The following is a 22,129-nucleotide window of genomic DNA, read 5'->3' on the forward strand; positions in this document are numbered from 1 at the left end:
TATTTGGTGCTTGATTTTGTGGAAGGCACTGAAAACTTCCAAGTCACTGTCCTAGCCGTCCGTAAGTCAGCTTGCACCCGGTACGAGGCAGATGTGACGCTATAGTCATTTTATGGCTGTACAAAGAGTATGAGTAGTACCTGGGCTGACTTCCGCGCTCCCCGTCCGATATCTTGAGGCATACACCATGGGACGAAGACGCCGTCGGCATGCCAACAGTCTGCTCGGAATTCGTGTCAGAAGAACAAAGCGCAAGAACATCTACCTGGTTAACGAATGCTTCCCTTACGCTCGAGGAGTCCTGGGACTTGGCATTTCGTGTTGCGCGTAACCAATGGCAAACGGCGGTATGCAGCTTCCATCTAGCGGCAATACTGGGAACTTTGGTTTGGTCCGACGGAACCGCGGCGCCGAGTTCCGTCCGTGTCAGTGCCTTGGTATGCAATGATTGCGGTATGACGTGCATTGCAATTGTACGGGTGGCTCCGATGCACGCCCACAAGGCGCTATTCCTAGTGTCTCCGCCGGCTCTGGCAGGCAGCTCTAATCTCCACTAGCCCTGGCAGGCCGACTGATCTGCGCCGGCTCTGGCAAGCAGCTCCAATCTCCGTCGATTACGGCAAGCAGCTCAATCTCCGCCGATTCTGGCAGGCAGCTCCAATCTGCGCCGATTCTGACAGGCAGCTCCAATCTGCGCCGATTCTGACAGGCAGCTCCAATCTGCGCCGATTCTGACAGGCAGCTCCAATCTGCGCCGATTCTGACAGGCAGCTCTGATCTCCGCGGGCTACAGCAAGCAGCTCTAATCACCGCCAATTCCAACCAGCAGTCGAGCGGATCACAGCATGCCAGCGCGGCGTTCATCGGCGGCGCTCCTGCAGCCCTTGCCTGCTGAGCGTAACGGCGATGTATCTTCGCGACCGGCTTCGGTCGCCTACAACTGACATTGAGCCATGTCGGACTCGTTTGTGGCTAAGTGTGCCAGGGTACATGGGATCCTCCTCCCTCATCCTTCACAGCCTTTTTACGAGATGGCCAGTAGGTAGGTTTCATGCGGCGGTCCCTTGCCATCCCCAGGACCTCCGGGAGCTGGGAGGAAGCGTGGGCCGCATTCCATTCAGTATTTGCGAATGCCCTCAGTACGCCTTATTCCTTGTGGTCTTGGGGTTTCCTGAAACATTCTCGGTGAACATCGGGTGGGACCATGGCTAATGGCGTCTCTCCGCCACATTTGGACACGTTGGTGGCCCCGGGACGCCCTGATCAAAGGCTCCATGAATGTCATGCCTCCTTACCAACCATCCCTGCCCCCCCCCCCCCCCCAACGGAAAGGTGCTGTTTAGCAGGGTCTTGCTCTGGGTGTGGTCAGAATTGATTGCAAAATGTATTAATTTTCATCCACTCAGGATGGGAGCAATGCTTTTACTTAATGCATGCCTGCATCAGGTTTGATCCCCACCAAGCTAATGGTTGAATCAACTCAAGCAATGGAGCAGTGCATGCAACAGCATGGATGAGTAAATATGAAATGATCTAAGTACAAATAATGGTGCATATCAGTACCTATACATGACAGCCTCATTGGTCATACATCCATCAGATCACAATCATTTAAGACTGCTACTATAAAAATGGTAATGCTATGCAGGCTGTATGAACAAAAGGCAAAGACTTGCTTACTAGGTGTCTGCACTTGGATCAGCTGCATCAGAAAAAAATGCTTGGATTATAAGGCATCATCAGTACCATAACCAAATCCAATAACTCTGTGCTGTTAAGGGGCAGGTTAGTCGATTTAATGTGCTGAGCCAGAGTCACAGTTGATTTCAGAAACTATAAAACCAGACAAGAGCATGTTGCATGGATGGGCAACTTCCAGATGGACAGGTGTATATGGAAAACAGGATCTGTGCAGCTACAGCCAGTTTCTGAACACAAAATTGGTTGCCACAATTTATTTTGTCACATTTATATGTCCATGGTATAACAGCTATCACATTGTGCCAGAAAAGAAATGACTAAATATCAAGCCAGACCATGAATCTGCATCCATAATGCATATATGCATTAAATAGCCTCCAGCCTCCAGAAGCATGCCAACGTGGACAAGATGTTTACTTGACATTGGCATTGACTATCTTTACAAAGTCAGGCTTCAAAGATGCTCCTCCCACCAGGGATCCATCGACATCATGCTGCTTTGCCAGTTCTCTGCAGTTGTCTGCTGACACAGATCCTCCATACAGGATCCTAGTTGCATCTGCAACATCTGGGCTGATCTTCTCCTTCATCCAGTTCCGAATCTGAGCATGGACTTCTTGAGCCTGAGCAGGAGTTGCAGTCTTGCCCGTACCAATGGCCCAGACAGGCTCATAAGCCACAACAACATTTGCCCACTCCTTAATCTTTTTGGCGCATGCAGTGAGCTGACGCACCACTACCTCTTCGGTCTTGCCTGCCTCTCTGTCCTCCAACATCTCTCCAATGCAGAGGATGACTTTCATACCATTGTCCAGGGCATGGCAGCACTTCTCAGCAATCAATTCATCTGATTCTCCAAAAATATTTCGACGCTCTGAGTGTCCCAGGATTACCCATTCCACCCCAATGTCCTTCAACATAGCTGGGCTGATCTCGCCTGTAAAAGCCCCTTTTGGCTCCTTATAGCAGTTCTGGGCAGCGCACTGCACATCCTCAGGCAACCTTGCCTTAACATACTCAAGGTACACCGCCGGAACTCCAACAACGACATCCACATTTTTGTCCAAGGGGCCTTGCTTCAAGAATTCACAAATGCCGTCGATGCTCGCCTTATCCCCGTTCATCTTCCAGTTTCCTCCCACAAAGAATCTGCGAGGCATCTTCGAGGCCTGATTGTCTGCGCACAGGCAGCTAAGCATTTGAAATGCTACTGCAACTACCTGTCTCTATACCTTAACCACTTTCACGTACCGATTCCGCGCTCCCAAAGGGTCCAACTCCCCTCCCCGACTGCAGATTTCCAGGATCGTGGGACCGATGCAGAATACTTTGAGCAACAATAGCACCACCGATCGGATCCGCTGGCGGCCCTGAGGTGCTACAGATATGACATAAAATAAAACAAATTTGAAAAAAAATGGAAGTGAAGTACCTGTTACAAACCAATTTACACTCTAAAACAGGCAACACACAAGCAATGATCCTAATCAGCCCTACGTTTTTTGAAGAGTCGAACACAATGCCAAGTGAAAATTTGTTGTGACGTCAAATGGCACGTGATAATCCAGATTCCCACTCTTCCAGGGCAGCGACGTGCAGTGACCTCTAGAGAGGTCAAGGTAGTTGGCAGGGATTTGGTAGCATTTATCTGTGTTATAGCACCGCGCATAAGTTCTATTCCTGGCGCGGTGCACTTCCCTCGAAAAAAGCATCGATGAGCAATTGATGCATGTAACGTCGGTGTGGGGAGTTGCTTGGGCATTATAGGGGCTAAAGCGTTTCCGCAGAGTTTTGGGGATTGCAGGTCTGCATGTCACGAATATATTATCATGTGATTTTCTGATCTGATTGTTAGCTGCCGGATGTTTTGCGATGATGGTGCGTTGAATGGGTGCCCGACTGCCAAAGTGTGTCTTGCATAGAACATTCCTGATATGACCGTGACATCCCAGCAATTATTTCAAAGCATGCTCACCATAAATCTGAGAGCCCAAAATTTGATGCACATTTACCACCAATTTCAGGCATAAAGCGACAGTGTTTCAAAGCATTAAAGATGAAATCAAACAGTGGAACATGACCTGCCATGTATGTTTTCCCAAATGAACTTCCAAAAATCTTAATATGTTCTCTTTATGATGTGCTCCCTTGGTCAGAGGACCTTTCAGAGAGTACATGCACTTGGTCCTTGTCCTGCATTAAGGAATATGGCCAGCTTACTTGGGCACCATCATTTTCTATCTGTTGTCTCAATGTTTCAGTGGCTTATCAGTTAGCTCCATGACCAATGATTACTATGATGGATGTATTGTTGCATTGGAGTTTGGCATCCCTGCTGCTTTGGATGCAGATGCATCTAACACCTAACAGGACTTCAGTTTACTGATGCATTTTTGAAGGATTAGGTCAGGGGAAAAAGCCATGCTTTGGCATTGACATGCCTGCTTATGTCAGTTTATTTCACCATTATCAGGTTCTTTATATTCACTGTCAGCAGGTAGGCTTCAAAATTAAGTCATCATAGAAGCATGGATATCAGCAGTTGTGCATTTAAAATCATTTCTGGCTTGTGAATCAAAACATGTGTGTTCATCTTCAATGCATGCTCATGCTTAAGTGTAACATGGAATGTTTGCTGGTGAAAATTAATGAACAGTACAGTGCATGTTGTTATATCTTTACAACATAGATGCTCATGCAATATTGTTTGTCATTGGATACTGTCTGGCTGAATATACAACACCAAAAACAGTGGATATTTCATGCAAGCAAAGAGCCATTGACTGTTATATTACTATGCTGACCTGCTGTGTACTTGCTGTTCATCCTAGATACTTTCCTCAGGGAGTCAAGTGACTGCTAATCAGGTAATATAATATCTGTTCTATGAATGCTTATGGTTAGCATTTTTAAATGCTTGGTATTAACCTTTGTTGTGGTCAGCCATGCATTGGTCACGCAAAGTGATTTCCTGCAACTTCTAGAAAAATCATCCTCTGACAAGATACAACATTTTGGGAAGATAAGCCACTGGACAATCACAGCACAAAGCTGTTACAACACCAATCTGAATCTGACTGCCTTCCTCTGCCAAGCCACCCAGATTTTTGACACAATGTGCGACTTCACACAATTTGTGCAAGAGACACTCAAGTGGCACCAGGAGACGTACGAGGCGTTCCCGCTGGACCCAAACAAGGAGAACAACGTGCGCTTCTCGGTGCGCGGCGCGATATTCTCGGCCGTGCGGCCCACTCCGTTCCGCTCGGCCGTGCGGCTGGCGGCCGCGTCCGAGTCGGCGCTGGCGCTGCTGGACCTGGAGCCGGAGACGGCGCGCCTGCCGCACTTCGTCGACATCGTGGCCGGCAACGACGCGCTGCCGGGCGTGCCGACCCTCGCGCACCGCTACGGCGGCCACCAGTTCGGCTACTGGGCCGAACAGCTGGGGGACGGTCGCGCCCACCTGCTCGGCGAGTACACCAACCGGTGAGCATCACCGCGTTGGCTGCCACCGCTCGGCCAGTTCCGACCGGACTTGGTCGCTTTTTTGTAGTTACGCAACCACCCGTAAAAAGGTGATCAGAAATTGTTACCCTGTCCAGCCGCGGCAAAGATGATTATCACGGATATGAGAGGTCAAAGTTGCAAATCCATCTTACCCTTTAAGCTAAGCCTTATAGGCTGCTAAGTAGGGTGAAATGAACCAATGAAATGAAAGGACATGTGCTAAAACATCTATTAGCTTTTCTTCGGTGCTAACAGATGTCTTGTATTAGCACACCCTCAGTGCTTTCTGTGGGCCCGCGTAAGTAGTTGGCCAATTGCGTGAAATGCACGGCGCTCGACCGATGGAAGTACAGTTCCCACTGGTGCCTCAGTCCATATCTGCCAATGTGTGGTAGCCTTCTGCCTCCTGTTAAGTGCCTCCCGCCTGTCAGAGCTGCCCAGTTGTGACCGTGTCTCTGCGATCTGGGTATGACGCTGACCGCGGCTGTGACCGGCAGGCGCGGCGAGAGGTGGGAGTTGCAGCTGAAGGGCTCCGGCCGCACGCCCTACTCCCGGTTCGGCGACGGCCGCGCCGTGGTGCGCTCCTCCGTGCGCGAGTTCCTCTGCTCGGAGGCCATGCACTTCCTGGGTGAGTGGCGCGGTTGACCGCCGCCAGCGCTCGAGCATCCCGCTGTGGCTGATCGAGAGGTGGGCTCCAGCTGGCCTGCCGGCCATGCGCTTCTATTACCGCCAATTGATTTTAGGGACAGAGTAGAGTTCTTCACGGTGAGTAACGGTACGCGTGACACGTGACAGCGTAACTTATCACGTACATTTTGGCGCATTCACATGGCACATTTTGGCGTTATCATGCACATGGCTGCTGTGGCCACCTGTGTGCAGTATCTCGAGTTATTGATGAGACCAGCACGCTGCCACTGTGCCAGCTGACAGCGGCGCGACCCGGCGCGACCGACAGTGACGTGCGCCTCCGGTTCGGCAGGCGTGCCCACCTCCCGGGCGGCCACTTTGGTCATCAGCGACGACCGCGTGCCACGTGACGCCTTCTACGACGGCCGTCCGGTGCTGGAGCGGACGGCCGTGGTGCTGCGGCTCGCGCACTCCTGGTTCCGCTTCGGTTCGTTCGAGATGCTGGCCACGGACGGTGACGTGGAGAACCTCCGACTGCTGGCCGACTACGTCATCCAGCGGCACTTCCCGGACATCGACCTGGCGGCCGACGACAGCTACGAGCAGCTACTGCACCGGGTGGCGGCAGACACTGGCCGCATGATCGCCGCCTGGCAGAGCGTCGGCTTCGCGCACGGGGTGATGAACACCGACAACATGAGCATCCTCTCCGTGACCATCGACTACGGCCCGTTCGGCTTCCTCGACGCGTACGACCCGGACTTCGTGCCCAACCACTCAGACGACATGGGCCGCTACACGTACGGCAACCAGGAGCGCATCGGCCGCTGGAACGTGCAAAAGCTGAGCGTGGCGTTGCGGCCGCTGCTGACGACCGAGCAGGCGGGCCGGCTGGAGCGCGCGCTCGACACCTACAGCGAGGCGTTCGCGGCCGAGTGGCGGCGCAGATTCAGCGCCCGGCTCGGTCTGCCGGCGAGCGCCGAGGCCGAGCGGCTGGCGCAGCGTCTGCTGGCGCTCATGCAGCAGACGGCGGCTGACTTCACCATGACGTTCCGGCAGCTGGGCGACGCCTCGCTGGCGCAGCTGCGCGACGGCGACGCCGGCCCGCTCTGGGCGCTGAAGAGCGTGGCGGCGGCGGCCGGCTGGGCCGACTGGGCGGCGGCGTACGCCGCGCAGCTGGCGGCCGACGGCGTGTCGGAGGAGGCGCGCCGCGCCGCGCAGCGGGCCGCCAACCCGCGCTACGTGCTGCGCAACTGGGTGGCACAGCGCGCCATCGAGGGCGCCGAGCGCGGCGAGTTCGACGAGCTGGAGACGCTGCTGGAGATCCTGCGCGAGCCGTACCGGGAGCAGCTGGCGGCCGAGGAGCGCGGGTACGCGGCGCCTCCGCCCGACTGGGCCGCCACGCTCAGCGTCAGCTGCTCCAGCTGAGCCCTCGGCCATCGGATGACAGGAGCGGCCAGCCGTCGTCGCGCCAGTCGCGCTAGCAGAGCGATTGGCTACCCATGGCTTTTTCAACGTCCGTCGCTCCAGTTCCAGCTCGGCCAGTCGTCTCGAAGTCTCACCAGCTGTGCGGTGGAGATGGACTGCGCCCGCGGGGCCGTGATCGGATGATGAAGCTTGTTACGTGCCGACAATATGAGCCTTTGGCTTTGGTTCGCCTTGCGGAAGGGCGCGAATGGGCGATGGGTGTACTGGCTGTGTGATTGAAACGCGAACGGCGTGCGCATAATTGTTACCGTGCTGTGAAACAACACAAGAAGTGCTTGGATTCAGCACGGTCTAGCTGTTTATTTGATTCGCATGACAGTTTATTCTATTATTGCAATCATGGATCGCCGTCTCATATTTTAAGAAACGGACCATGACTGTGCGGGGTGAGCGATGAACACACTATGACAACGGCGGTGGACGGGAAACATTTGGAAACCCTTGTCTGGGAAAGCATAACGAACCAGATGATATATTGAATATACTCTACGCACGGCAGTTCAGTCACGGCAGCAAGTCAGACTTCGCACCAGACTTCGTTGTCGGCGCAATGCAGGCACTCTCGATCGATGATTCGCGGTTCGCACACCAGTGGCGTCACCACCAGTGCCAGTTTTGGCTGGGATCAGCGCAATTCAAACTCCTGGTCGAACAGCTGGTACAGGAATATGTCCACCCCGGCGTCTGCGATGAACTCGTCCACCAGCTGGTGTATCGTGGCCTCCGGGAGACTGCAACAACGAGTTTTGGTAAACTCACGTCATGTAGGATCTAAACGCGTGAGGCCGTGCTGCACAGGCATGCTGCTGCACAGGCTGCACAGGCATGTCAGAAACAGTATAAGAAAGTTTGAGGAGCGCGGATTGTACTGGCCGGACCACCGGCTGTTGCTATGGAGACGGGGAGGGAGGAAGCAACGTAACAGGAAGTTTGAGGAGCGCGGATTGTACTGGGCGGACCACCGGCTGTTGCTATGGAGACGGGGAGGGAGGAAACAACGTAACAGGAAGTTTGAGGAGCGCGGATTGTACTGGGCGGGCTACCGGCTGCTGCTATGGAGACGGGGAGGGAGGAAACAACGTAACAGGAAGTTTGCTCAATGACTTGCCGTACCAGTCTGGAACGAGCTATGGAATGTAGCACTGACCAAAGCAGTGCCATCTCGCACCAGACTTCTGCTTGACTCCGGGAATGAGCCTGAATCGATTCCGAAATCACCCATATGAGACAAGGACTGGACTGTGTCATCATTACATGTTGGAAACAATGATTTATGAACTCAAATGAAAATGAAAATTTCATATGCCCATTCTAACCTTTCTTCCATGTGCAGCAAATGGAACGCAAGGTGTGCTGTCAGCTTATGTCAGCACGGCTTAACCAAATACAGATACACTCTGCAGGAGCTTTTGTGCAGACCATGGAGCTCTTCCTTCCGTAAAATCTTTCCAATGGGATCGATTCCATCCACTTTATCAAGAAATCAAGCCATGTTTCGTACTGTTATGGGTCAGAACCCACATCAATCCCATGCGTCACCAGCCGGCGTCGCCACCGACGGCGAAGCACGAAAACAAAGCGCGTCCGCCCCGCTCCACATCAGCGGGGGCATCAGACCGCCCCTAGGGCCGTCCGTACCTCTTGAGGGCGTCGTCGGCGCTGTTGGCCATGAAGTGGCGCAGCTCGGCTGTCACCGTGCCGCGCAGGCCGGGACTGAGCGCCTCGTCGGCGAACAGCTGGCGGATGCTGCGCTGCAGCCCCTCGGCCGGCGGCCGGCCCGCCAGCGACGTGACCGACGTGCTGGCGTCGACCGTCGGCGCCGCCAGCTCCGGCGCAGGCCCGACCCACGGCGGACGCTCCGCGCGCGGCAGGATGAGCGGGTCCGCCGCGGTCAGGTCCGGGCTCAACCCGAGGGTGTCCAGCTCCAGGTCGAGGCACACGTCTTCGTCTTCAGTTTGTCTCCTCCTGCGAAGGTTACAAAATTGAAGATGGTCATGGCTATGGTCGGTGCACACGCAGCGTTCGGCCAGTTAATGCTCCGGCCATCTGAATCATGATCGGGCTTCAGTCATGTACGCATCTCAACCCAACTTCCTCCTTGGAATCGCTGGGTTCGGAACTGGGCCTGGGAATCTGGGATCGGGAGCCGGCAAACCAAGTATTCTCAGGAGAAAGTCGAAGTTGTTACGTTGCCGACTGTTATTGACACCTCGGAAGCGCGGACACTTGTAGGAATAACCAACCTTCCTTGTAATGATTTACAAGTCCTCATTCAGTAAACCCCGAGAACCTTGCCGCTTCCTGTCTCATCGATGCGCTCCCCAAGTAGGTTGTTTCGCCTCCTTCCTTGTTCTAGGTATGAGGCGTGCCTTATAACTGGTCCATGCTTACCGCCTCTCATTTGAACTCTGGGGCCTCAGCAAACAGCCCCTGCCCTCCGCATGTGGTTTTCTAACTCCATATCTGCGGTTCTCTACTTCTTACATGCGGTTGTCTGCCCGTTTTTAGCGATTACCCCGCGGGAGATTCTCTGCACTTTGTGCACAGTTCTAAACTGATATTGGTGAGCTGTTCTCTGCCCCGGGTGAACCATTCGAGCCCAGCATCGACAATCGGTTCACTGCCCCTCGTGAGCGGCATTCTGCACGCGATAATTCTTACAAGTCCTGGTTAGATGGCCTTTATAACATCTCCTGGTCAAGCGACTCTTGTCTGGTCTCCGCAACTCACCCGGCCTCGCTGTGAGTCACCACTTCAAGTGAGCGATCTCACCTGCTTCTACTGAGCGTTTCTCACTCGCTCTATGTGCGTCGTACGATTCTCCGCCCATCTCAGCGAGCACTTATCTCCTTTGTGAGCGGTTCTCACCGGTACCCGCTCGGCGACACTCACCTGGCGTCGCTGAGCGGTTCTCACCGGCCCCCGTTCGAAGACTGACCTAACGTCGGTGAGCGGTTTTCACCAGCACCCGCTCGGCGAATCTCATCTGGCGTGCATGAGCGGTTCTCACCAGCCCCCGTCCGGCGACTCTCACCTGGCTTCCGTGAACGGTTCTCACTGACCCCCGCTCGGCGACCCTCACCTGGCTTCGGTGGGCGGTTCTCACCGGCCCCTGCTCGGCGCCTCTCACCTGGCGTCGGTGAGCAGTTTTCACTAGCCCCCGCTCGGGTGCCTCTCACCTGGCGTCGGTGAGCGGTCCTCATTAGCCCCCGCTCGGCGCCTCCCACCTGGCCTCGGTGCGCGGTTCTCACTAGCCCCTGCTCGGCGCCTCTCACCTAGCGTCGGTGAGCAGTTTTCACTAGCCCCCGCTCGGTGCCTCTCACCTAGCGTCGGTGAGCGGCTGCCAGCGGCGTCGGATGACGTCCCGCTCCCTCTGCATCTCGTCCAGCCGTGCCAGCACCTGGCGCAGGTGGCTCCGGGTCGCCTCGTCCAGCGTCGCGCCACCGCCGGCCGCCTGCCGCGACTGCCGCACGCGCAGCTCCGTCAGGTGTCGTCCACGGCGCGCAGGGGCCGTGTCGGGCGGCGCCCATCGCTCGCAGGTTACGTCGAACGTCACTCGGCACAGAGTCGGGCCGCGCCACAGAGCTACAGAGCTACAGACCGTAAGCGTCCATCGCTCGCAGGTTACGTCGAACGTCACACGTCACACAGTCGGACCGCGCTACACAGCTATAGACCGAACGTGTCCATCGCTCGCAGGCTACGTCGAACGTCACTCGGCACAGAGTCGAGCCGCGCCAGAGAGCCACAGAGCTACAGACCGTAAGCGTCCATCGCTCGCAGGTTACGTCGAACGTCACTCGGCACAGAGTCGGGCCGCGCCACAGAGCTATAGACCGAACGTGTCCATCGCTCGCAGACTACGTCGAACGTCACTCGGCACAGAGTCGGGCCGCGCCAGAGCTACAGAGCTACAGACCGTAAGCGTCCATCGCTCGCAGGTTACGTCGAACGTCACACGTCACACAGTCGGACCGCGCTACACAGCTATAGACCGAACGTGTCCATCGCTCGCAGGCTACGTCGAACGTCACTCGGCACAGAGTCGAGCCGCGCCACAGAGCCACAGAGCTACAGACCGTAAGCGTCCATCGCTCGCAGGTTACGTCGAACGTCACTCGGCACAGAGTCGGACCGCGCCACACAGCTATAGACCGAACGTGTCCATCGCTCGCAGACTACGTCGAACGTCACTCGGCACAGAGTCGGGCCGCACCACAGAGCTACAGAGCTACAGACCGTAAGCGTCCATCGCTCGCAGGTTACGTCGAACGTCACACGTCACACAGTCGGACCGCGCTACAGAGATACAGACCCTAAGCGTCCATCGCACCCAGCAGCAGCAGATAGGGTCCGAACCGTCAAGGACGCGTTCGAACCCGCCCGCGAAAACGCGAATTTGGAGAGGCTGGCTTCAGATCGAACCCGGCCTACTGAGCGGTGAGTCTTGAGTCAGACACTGGGCTTTCAGGGAGCGGGGATCATACCACGCCACAATCCGACTGACCTCCGCTGCAGCGCCCGTCCCGCCGTCAGCCGCGGCGCCGGAGCCGTCCGCCTGGTGACCGGGGCCGGCCGGCGTGTCCCCGGAGCGGTCCGCCCGGCGCGCGGCGCCGTCCGACCGCCGGCGCTGCGCCGCTCGCCGCGTCAGCGCCGGGTCCGTGGCCACGCGGGCCAGCGCACGGCCGACGGCCCGCTCCACGGCGGCGGCCAGCCCGTCCAGCGGGTCACGGGGGGCGGCCGACGAGCCCGAGTCGTCCTCCTCCGGCAGCGGCGTCAGCGGCGGGCGGCTCGTCAGGGCCGGAGCCGGCGGCGCCTGCCGCGGGCGCGCGGGCTCAACTGGGACCGGCTGCAGGCGCACAGCACACCGCCCTGTCTGAGGCGCGACTTTTCAACGGATGCTTGATCTACTTGACGAATTTGGAGCAAAACGGTCGGTGAGATTTTAAGCGATTTACCATAGTGTGGGCGACTTTAGGGAAATTTCGATCTCGACCGAACGCCTTACGATTTTCTGGTACATGATTGGCATCTTGATGTTTTTATGATTCAACTCCCTCGGCGAAGGGATGCCAGCACGTTTGACCTGACTAACACAGTCCACGGGCCCGCGTGACATCTCACCTTCGGTGTACTGTGAGGAGCCGAGTCGGGCCGTCTTCCTCTGGAGGGTCGGCTCACTTTGCGGCCAGGTGGGGCGCTTCTCACCGACGACTTTTCACCAGTCTTGGACGATATCAGTCGCTCTATAGTCGACTGGGATACAACAGGCTGGTAATCACATATATGAAGACTTAGTGACGCCACACGGACCGCGTCAAAATCAGCCGCACTTACGTGGGATGTGCTATGCGGTCAACGAATAATACTTTGGAAACATGCGACCTTGCCCTGCAAAACTGTCGCAAATTTGATGTTTTTTTTGGCAACCCACGAGTCCAGTCTTTTCGTTGGTCTCGCAAGAGCCTAGCAAATGAAGATGTTGGAATTCAAGCATTTGTGGTCAAATGGTATTTCCTATTCTGCCATGCCGATAACCTGCACAACCGCACCTGACACAGCGGCAGCAGCGACCATGACGACGAACTTGGGATGACTTATGTCAGTCGTCAGCTCCAACGTACTGAGCCTAGCCTGGTGATGTCTGAGCGAACGCCAGCTTCAAGCGATTGGCCTTGATCTGATGATGCTCGTACGGTCACAAACCGGACATAATGGATACTGACCTTCTGGTTCCGCCTGAGGGACCGCCAGCCCTAGCGCTTGACGTCGACATGATGATGCCTTTATGGCCACAAGCCGGACATAACATTGGCCTTCTAGTTCTGCTTGAGGGACTGCTACCTCCAAGCGATTGACCTTCATCGGAACGATTACAAGCGGACACAACTGACCTTGACCTTCTGGTGGTGGCGGAGCGGGCGAGCGCCGGAGTGGCCGACCCGCTCTGCCGGCCGCAGCTGACGACGGCGCCGCTCGGCTGCCGGGCCGAAGCGTCCCAGCGCCATCTCGCGGATGAGGGAGCCGACGTCGCCGGCCGTGGTCACGTGCTGGCCGACCAGCGAGGCGAGCCGCTGCAGGGAGTGCGGGTCCGGTCAGCCGAAACGCGGCGATGCGAGACGAGACGAGAAGAGACAAGACGAGACAAGACGAGACGAGACGAGACGAGGCCAGGCGAGGCGAGGCGAGGCGAGGCGGGTCTGTATCGCACAGGCCGCGACCTCACAACTAAATCAGCGGAGCGGACAGCTGGGGCCGAAGCGAATCAGCTGTTCGACACCGGGACGCGCCGAAGGACGTCGACAGACCAACCTCGGGCATGTCGGAGATGTCCGAGAAGCGGATGCCGAGGTGGGCGCAGATGTCGACCAGGTTCCTGCAGACGGAGAGCAGCTCGAGGAAGCGGGCGGCCTGCTGACCGTCCAGAGAGCCGTCCCAGTAGTTCTGCACGAACGCCTGCCGGGCACGGACAGCGGTGTCAGGGGCGCACAGGTAGCGTGCCGGCCGTTGACGCGAGGCCCGGATTCGTCGAATGCCGCGGGCAGCAGATCCCTTTAATCGCTCGGCACCACGTGTAGTGAGAGGCTGTCGAGTGGTGCATCATCGTGATTAGCGTTGGTGAATAATGAAACAAGTGGCATTGCTGGGCCCTTCTTCTAGCAACCAGCAGGCTGCTAAAGGAATTGATTGCACCGATAACTATTACGTGTGTATTACGATAACTATTACATGGACATGCTCACCTGATCAAGGTGGCACCTCTCTTTTGGTCAGTTTTCTCTTTACACTGTAACAGTTCTACAAAATTTTGGACTAAGCATGGCCACTATGGCAGGTGAGTGCATCACAGCGTCGGTCATCAATCACTGTGCAGGTTAATACGTTACAGACGGCCGCTGACAAAGGACAACAGTGATTATATTTCAGTCGCTCCGCATTTGTTAAGGTTCAAAAGACGCTTTTTGGAACAGCAATGTCTTCCTCTTCTTGGAAATACAACATTTTAAAACCCTGGTGTGTCCAACTCTTTAAACGGACACGGTATTTATCAGTTCTTGGCAATTGCACACAAAAACAATCGTTTTGTTGTTTTTTTTCTCTCTAGACAAACATGCGTCAACTAATGTCATGGTCATCTGCGTCGAACAGACACGATTTTCGAGTGTATCGATACAAAATGGAAGCCCGCCGTTACCTGTGTCACCCTGAGTGCTGATCGATGGGCTCGCACCAGCTTCCGGATGACGTCACCTTTGACGGATGACGTCACCCGGGACTGCGGGATGCCGCACACATTATCCATCACCAGATCGACCTGAAAAACACGACATGTTAACAATGGTTAACAACTGAGTACGTGCTACATGTTATCCAGACTAAATGCTATAGTGCATGCATCTAGGCATCTGTGTGCACCGGTGCTGTCTGTGCTACATGTTATCTGTGTAAAATCTGTGCTACATGTTATCCAGACTACATGCCATACTGCATGCCATCTAGGCATCTGCGTGTACCGGTCAGCTGGGCGGCTGGACAGAGACATTGACCAACAGGTGCAGACAAGACATCGAACGGCGCGAGTGCACTCATTCACCCCACACCAGAGCCCGTGTCCTCGTCCTGCTGATACCCCAGGGTGACAACCAGATGGTACGGTTCTTAAACAGATGGTGCGTGTGTACAGGTCAGGGGAAAACTGAAATACTTGGCAGTGTTAACTGTTTTCTATCACTCAAATTAGCGTGGCACTAGCCAACGGAACTGCAACAGTCGGAAAATCGTATTTGAGTTAAGTGTGTATAAAACTGGTCTGTGTTCTCATTATCTGCCTTTGCCTGCAGTTTTATATTTGCGCCGCGCAAAGCTACGAGGCTTTGGCCTTAGCGCTGGCCATGCGGGCAGCGAGTACGCAACATTGATACTTTCATCACTGTGGTATTGATTTCTATTGCGCTACGGCCGAAGAGATAGCTCAGAAGTGACAATGCTTGAGTTGATGTAATGCTAATCGTTCAAGCTGCATTTTGACAAAATAACATCGGATCGGCCCAGGAAAACAAAATTGTTAGACCTGGTAGGCCCAGTTCCTTCAGGTTTGATGGCTGGAGTGTTAGATCCGGTCACAAGAGTCGACATTTCCGATGATTTCTTCCGCATGGTGTCGTATGTACACAGAGACCAAAAGATGCAACACACATTCTTTTCCATAGTAACGACATATAACTGTTCCTCCGCGCCGTATGTTTAACTATGGCACATTCGACAAGACGTTAACGCACCCGCGGCGTCCAGAACAACTCCCTATTGCGCCTCAAGCCCTACCCGCCGCCCTCCCCGCATCCCCCCCCCCCGCGCTCACCTGCCGCGTCAGCATGTACATCTCACGACTGATCTTGGTGTGGAACTCCTCCATGCGCAGCAGCTTGCGGTTCCAGTCGAGCTGGTCGAGCACGCGCTCCTGCCAGGGGCCCTGCGAGCGCAGCTCGTTCACCTGCTGCAGCGCCTCCACCAGACGCGCCTGCAGGGTACGCAGCAGGTGCAGCGACGGTAGCTGGCTGACGGCCGACCGACTGGCCCGCGACGGCGCCGTCTGCGTGCCTGGCGAGAGGCATCGACACGGGTCATGTGGGGCACCGAGCGCGGCCGCAGCAGGTGCAGCGACGGCAGCTGGCTGACGGCCGACCGGCCGGCCCCCGACGGCGCCGTCTGCGTGCCTGGCGAGACCGACACGGGTCACGTGGGACACCGAGCGCGGCCGGTGCAGTGACGGCAGCTGGCTGACGGCCAACCGGCCGGCCCGCGACGGAGCCGTCTGCGTGTCTGGTGAGACCGACACGGGTCACGTGGGACACCGAGCGCGGACGGTGCAGCGACGGCAGCTGGCTGACGGCCGGCCGGCCGGCCCGCGACGGAGCCGTCTGCGTGCCTGGCGAGAGGCATCGACACGGGTCATGTGGGGCACCGAGCGCGGCCGCAGCAGGTGCAGCGACGGCAGCTGGCTGACGGCCGACCGGCCGGCCCGCGACGGCGCCGTCTGCGTGCCTGGCGAGAGGCATCGACACGGGTCATGTGGGGCACCGAGCGCGGCCGCCGAGAAACTGAGGGCCATGGGTCACGATTGGTGACGCAGTGTCTAGTAAAGTTCAATGGAGCGGCTGCCTGAGAAGGGACGGAGTTCATGGTGCTTAGCCAGCACGATCAAAGGACTCAGACAGTTGCGTCGAACGGTGACCCTTTCTCTACAGCCTTTCTTTCTAGGCATCTTGGCCTTGATGTTACCAGTCGCGGCGTCTATGCAATCTGCGTCCCAATATGTCCCCCTCGGGCCCGAAATAAAAAAAAACTGGCACCACTGGGAGCATATAAATTATGCATTACGATGATTCTACGCGTCCGGAATCTGCGACAGATTGAATAACTCTGCCCACGCGATGCATTCAGGTCGTCATACTGCAGACCTTTCCTCATTTCTAGGTAGCATGGAGTGCACATTTGCCAGTTATTTCCTTTTACGTTAGTGTGACATCTGCATGAAGCTGCACTCGCGTCTGCACGTCGTCAGGTTTTTGTTACCAGTGAGTCCGCAGGACCGGTGACCGTTCTCTGAGCTCCAGGAAAGTTTTTCAACTGGAGCGGCCAGACCTGGCCCGCTAGGCCGCCGCACTTCCCGTAAGCTAACGTCTTGCTGGTCATTGTTATCAACAAATCACCGAAACAAAGACGGGTCGAATGGTGCCCATCATCGAAATTTAATAAAGTTGAAAAGGGTTAAGACCTCGGCACTGCTCTGCACTTAGCTAACACAGATGGGGTCGATTCACAGATAACGTAGTGTAACTGGCATCACAGCCTGCAGACCTGTCCAGCAGCAGTCACAACACACAAGTCTGGGTCAGGTGTCTCGATATGCCGCTCAAGGGGCAGCACTGGGTGGTTCAGGGGACTGCGATATGGCTGCCTGGCTCCCTACATCGGTACAGTGAACGTCCTTGTGCCAGATGACTGGCCTGCCTGACTCCGTACATATCACGCTTTGCGATGGTTGCAAGGTCGCACCACCCTTTCTTAAATTACATGATTTACGACGCATTACAGACCAGACCGTTGCCCGCACTTTGACGTGCTGCAGTGGAGGTCAATGTCACGCAATTGCTGCGCTCAGCAGAAAGTTGATGCAGGCTTGGCCCTGAAAACGATGTGAAACAAACTCCTGCCGGTATAGCTGTGGCTACGTCTTTTGTCGACGTATTTGACGTATCTAAACGCTATCTTAATCCAGAGCACACCATTGAATGAGCACCGTTTCCGCTCCGCCGCGGGAAAGTATGTGAATGATTCTGATGACACAATATGGGCAAAATCCTGGTGATAGCCCATCATGCCTGACGATATGACTGGGACGCAGACTACAATGGCAGTCAAACGTGAGCCACCGTCTCACCGGTAAAAGGCTTGGGCTGCTCTGCCATTACCTTGTTCACTGAGGAGCGTTGATGCTGTTGGGATATGCTGGATCGAGTCGCATGTTTCATTTCTTTGCTTGGACAGGATGCTGGATAGCTCCGAGTCGCTCTGAGCCCGCTCTGTTACACAATGGAAAGGGTTAGTAAGCTGGATATTGGGGCAATGGGCGTTTCGACTGCGCGGTCACACCGCGACCAGTTTTCTGAGGAGGAAACATGAGATAACATCTAGAGTGCGTGGCTGCAATTCGGACCATTTGCTGAAAGGCGTAGATCCGCATAGGTCTCTGATAAGCAGCACCAATGTGACATCTGAGTAAATACCAAACAACGATCGTCACTGGCAAACTGGGGTAAAGCTAGCAGGGCTTTATGGACTCATGTAGGTAAACCTAGATGTAGACTCATCACTCAACATGAACCATCTGAAAGCTGCATATGTACCTCATTCAAGTCCATTCAACATATGCACTCATGCCAGACAAGAGTTTGAAGCTGGCTTCAGTGTCAGCTTCGCGAGGCCACATTTCTGTGTTGCCTTTACACAATTTCAAACAGTTAATTTCGGTTTTGGCTTCCACTTTGTAGCATTTGTACCAGCTGGCTTTTGCTTCAGCTCTGAACAAATTTCAAATTATGTATACAGCTTAATTTTTATGCAATCTTGAACTGCTAGCTGAAGCTTTTTCACTGTGCCTTGTTTTACTGCTGTTGCACTTAACTTCACAAAAACTTCCAGTCTGTCCCGCTACCTCTATAAGCCACGCAACCTTTTGAAGCTGTGACACTAAGAGGGCTTAACATCAAGGCAGTCCAAAAATCTTCCATACACAATACATAGTATGTAATACTGAACATTCATATGCTCATAAAACAAGATGAGATTTCTGATCCTAAATTGTTTTGGCAGACACCAAAATGGTCCTGGTTTTACAAAATGACCTTGCACACAAAATCAGCTCAGGCTTCAACCAAAATATTTTATGCTGGTAGGTTTGGCTTTGGCTTCGCTCTTCTCAAAACTGAAGCCGCTAACAACTGGCTCTGGCTTTGCATGCACAATGTTTCAAGCTGCTTGGAAGCACAGGTTCAGTCATATTATAAAAGCATGGAGCAACCAGCTTGGGCATCGACTTTCCAGCTCTGAGGTTCAAAACCATCAGCTTTGCCTCCAACTTCAGCTTGGTGCCATTGCTTGACCATCAAATTGATTTTCAAGCCAGAACTTTGACCTTATACCAACCCGTGTTACATTTGTCAGAAGCCAGTAAGTGACTCACCAGGGTCAGTGTGTGATGCAGAGTGAGCATTATGCTGGTGCCTGCCAGTCAGCTCATGCCCTTGCTGCAGGTTTAGTGCCTGGATCAGGGATTGGGTGGTCTGCTCCAGCTGGTGGTCAGCCCGTGCCCGCTCTGTGGCAGAGCGCAGCTGCAGCGCTGGCAAGTGCTGAAACACGGCACAGCCTGAGATATCAAGGTTACCACATGGTATGATTTAAAATGATGACTAAAGTTTGGCGCAGGCAGAGAATTGCTTTTCATTTCACACATTTCTGGTGCAGATGATGAGAGCCCATAATTGCAGCATCAGCAGAACATCTTCACTATCAGCTATTCTGAGTCTCTTAAGTTTGCATATGCTCCAAAAGGCGATTCAAGCAGCTTAAATGGGTGCTTCTGTTCCAAATGCCCGGTTTCCAGACCCACTCCCACTATGGATATTAGATGCTGCTTAGAATCACCACATATGCTAAAGATAAGCTGATAAGCCTTCTGATTCCACACCATTCTTCTCATTTTCAAGGAAACCTTTTAAGCTAATCAAAGCATGGACACTGGGAATGATAGCACTCAGCATTTCATAAACATCTTCACACTGTGTACCCATGTAGTATGAAAGTATAGCACAAAAGGATCTTCAGCAGTTATGTCTCACTACAAAGGAGGAGAACTCTTATATAGAACTGGAACACTATACTTCCTAGGTAGATCAAGCACAGAAACAGCAGCTTTTTAAAAAAAAAAAATTCACAAGCTAAAAATAATATTGTAAGATATTAATACTGACTTTGTGATAAAAATACAAATAGCCATGATTAATACCTACTTGACCAGATTGTACCAGAGTTGTAACTTGGCCAAACCTGACTATTCCTGGTTATGTGCAAAGAGCAGCAGTTCACAGACATAGTAAGGCAAACCCAGTAGCAGGCTGAGATCTATGATAAAGATTTACATCAAGTTGCAAGTGGTGGCATTCAAGTCATTCCACACAATTTCCAATAAATACAAGATACGCTCAACCCATAGCCATCTTATGCCCAACTTCCAACCACAGACATGTCTCAGCCAACAACCAAGGTAGGTACACACTTACGTACAAAGGATGAGCAGCATGCAAAACCCAGTTTCCCTACCTTAAATTGGTGTTGAACTGAAGCTTGTTTTGGAACCAGCTTCTGAATGGAAATAGGTTTGGGGTTACTGAAGGAATCATCCTCATAAGCCATCATGGTAGGAAAGAGGGGCATCATCCCTCATCTTCATGTAGGTGGCCTGGGCCAACAATGCCTTCCAGAACACAGCCACCTATGATTAATATAAAACTCAGACTATACCTCTTATGGGCTTCCTCCAGCCCTGGGCTTACAGTTATGTCCACTTCTCCTAGTATGGCACGCTGGATCCCGGCATAGTTAGTACAGACAACCCATCCCGCCATCACATCCTCCCTGTATTTCTCTCAGGGCCAATGATGTTTAAAACGTAAACAAATATTCACAAGAGCTATTTTTAATTTCACGAAATCTCGCTCGATCATGAGATAACTTTACAGATATTTTACATGTACGATGAGTTCAGAACATTTTTGGATTAAACAAAACTAAATTCTTATTTAATATTTCGTCCATTTATCAGAGTACATCAAGAACTTTCAGCCCACATCCAGCTGATACAACGCAGTTTCAACCAGGCCGTTGTTATTCTCGTGACTTACATTGCGATTCGTCGGTTGACGTCAACGGGGGCACTCCATGGCCTTTCAATTAATCATGGTCTTTTAAAATCTTGCTCTCGATGGAAGTAAATATAGATACTTCATATGCTATAACGGCGGCGCCCGTGTTAAATCATTGGCGGGCATGTGTAAATGGAAACAGGGGCGTCCGCTGTAAAATGGCGTAAACTCACGGGCAAACTGGACGAACTAAGGTAAACCGGGCGAGTTACGGGAAACCCGATCCGACTCGACGGTTTTTGGAGAAGTGCGCGAGTTGATCATCCGAAATCAACGCTTCGTTTGCCTGCGCCGTAGGTGTATTGTTAAACCGTACCCCACCCGCTTGTACGTGTGGGTTTAATTAAATACGATGCGCACTGATCATAAACATAAATAACATAGCTTACGTCGAGAGCTTGCAGTAAACGAGCCAGCGGACAGGTGGTTGCATGTGTATCCTATACCACTATATGGGAAACAGCTTGCCTCATCACCTGGTAGGTGGGCGAGTCGTAACTCCAGCGGAACAAACTGCAGAACGACAGACCAAGGCTCGGTCGGCTTTTTTTTACTTGGGTACCTGTATTGCCGACGGTGGGGAGAGCTACGCTGGCTGCAGGGTTCCTGTACTGCCGTGATGGAGAAATGCTGTCAGGTATCAGCCGACGTAGTGACGTCACTGAAAATGGGTTTCCATCGATCGGGGTTCTTTTGGGCCAACTGAGGGCTACAAGGCATTTGCTAGCGATATGATGTCACTGGTATTCGACTGGATGTGTGACGTCACTGGTTGTGAGGCTTTAGGGATCTTTTGGGTGTAATGAATGCCGTAAACCATCACCTGACGATATGTCGTCGCTGGCATTCAATGAAACATCAGGCGCAACAGGCCTTATTCCATCTTTACCTTTCGTACCTGTCTGCTGCAAGCATTTGCGTGTCGAATGAAAGCTTGACCGAATCACCTGAATGCGTGACGTCACTAATCATCACTTGATACGAGTGCACTTAGGCCCCACGGCCGCGGTGTATCATGTTCCGTGAAATATCACCAGGTATCGTGACGTCACTGATATTCGACTAAATGTTGGTCGCAACAGGTCATGCTTCATTTTTACCTTCGTACCTGTCTACCGCAAGCACTGGCGTGATGAATAAAAGCTACCAAATCACGTGAGTGTGTGACGTCACTGGTCATGCATTTTTATGGATCTTTGGGGGCCAACTGAGAGCCGTAAAGCATGACCCAATGATGTGACGTCACTGGCATTCGACTGTGTGTGATGTCACTTGTGATCAGATTTTACGGCCTCTTTTGGGCCGACGAAAGGTCATACGAC

General features: G+C 53.6%; 3 protein-coding genes across 3 annotated transcripts; 1 reads left to right on the top strand and 2 right to left on the bottom strand.

Annotated features, from left to right (window-relative positions):
• Positions 1 to 1,940: 1,940 nt before the first annotated feature.
• On the bottom strand, positions 1,941 to 3,003 carry LOC119111937 (triosephosphate isomerase). The gene has a single exon (XM_037235818.1). It carries the CDS (start codon positions 2,898 to 2,900, stop codon positions 2,115 to 2,117), a length of 786 nt encoding a protein of 261 aa, XP_037091713.1. The 5' UTR covers positions 2,901 to 3,003; the 3' UTR covers positions 1,941 to 2,114.
• A 421-nt stretch (positions 3,004 to 3,424) lies between these two features.
• On the top strand, positions 3,425 to 7,322 carry LOC119111695 (protein adenylyltransferase SelO, mitochondrial). The gene is made up of 6 exons (XM_037235499.1): positions 3,425 to 3,505; positions 4,686 to 5,187; positions 5,706 to 5,836; positions 6,191 to 6,906; positions 7,060 to 7,202; positions 7,289 to 7,322. The coding sequence occupies exons 2-6, from the start codon at positions 4,817 to 4,819 to the stop codon at positions 7,320 to 7,322; spliced, it is 1,395 nt and encodes a 464-aa protein (XP_037091394.1). The 5' UTR covers positions 3,425 to 3,505; positions 4,686 to 4,816.
• Positions 7,323 to 7,951: 629 nt separating this feature from the next.
• LOC119111696 (uncharacterized) lies at positions 7,952 to 20,442 on the bottom strand. The gene is made up of 12 exons (XM_037235501.1): positions 20,206 to 20,442; positions 19,070 to 19,235; positions 17,799 to 17,909; positions 15,686 to 15,924; positions 14,522 to 14,641; positions 13,639 to 13,782; positions 13,221 to 13,400; positions 12,451 to 12,582; positions 12,017 to 12,142; positions 10,650 to 10,780; positions 8,965 to 9,291; positions 7,952 to 8,057 (listed from the first exon to the last, which is right to left on the bottom strand). Exons 1-12 carry the CDS (start codon positions 20,320 to 20,322, stop codon positions 7,952 to 7,954), a joined length of 1,899 nt encoding a protein of 632 aa, XP_037091396.1. The 5' UTR covers positions 20,323 to 20,442.
• Between the last annotated feature and the right edge of the window lie 1,687 nt (positions 20,443 to 22,129).

The sequence above is a fragment of the Pollicipes pollicipes genome, unplaced genomic scaffold (genome assembly GCF_011947565.3).
Source record: "Pollicipes pollicipes isolate AB1234 unplaced genomic scaffold, Ppol_2.1 Scaffold_7261;HRSCAF=8764_pilon_pilon_pilon, whole genome shotgun sequence".
Lineage (NCBI taxonomy): Eukaryota > Metazoa > Arthropoda > Thecostraca > Pollicipedomorpha > Pollicipedidae > Pollicipes > Pollicipes pollicipes.

What these genes read in the sequence shown, in the direction of transcription:
- LOC119111695 (XM_037235499.1), top strand. Translation starts at nt 4,817, where the DNA reads ATGTGCGACTTCACACAATTTGTGCAAGAGACACTCAAGTGGCACCAG. An exon ending in CGTTCCGGCAGCTGGGCGAC is followed by an intron (nt 6,907 to 7,059) that starts GCCTCGCTGGCG and finishes CGCGCCGCGCAG; the next exon opens with CGGGCCGCCAACCCGCGCTA. An exon ending in GAGCAGCTGGCGGCCGAGGA is followed by an intron (nt 7,203 to 7,288) that starts GCGCGGGTACGC and finishes ATCGGATGACAG; the next exon opens with GAGCGGCCAGCCGTCGTCGC.
- LOC119111937 (XM_037235818.1), bottom strand. Translation starts at nt 2,900, where the DNA reads ATGCTTAGCTGCCTGTGCGCAGACAATCAGGCCTCGAAGATGCCTCGC.
- LOC119111696 (XM_037235501.1), bottom strand. Translation starts at nt 20,322, where the DNA reads ATGATGCCCCTCTTTCCTACCATGATGGCTTATGAGGATGATTCCTTC. An exon ending in CAGCCGCTCACCGACGCTAG is followed by an intron (nt 9,292 to 10,649) that starts GTGAGAGGCACC and finishes TAACCTTCGCAG; the next exon opens with GAGGAGACAAACTGAAGACG. An exon ending in GCCGACGACGCCCTCAAGAG is followed by an intron (nt 8,058 to 8,964) that starts GTACGGACGGCC and finishes TCGTTGTTGCAG; the next exon opens with TCTCCCGGAGGCCACGATAC.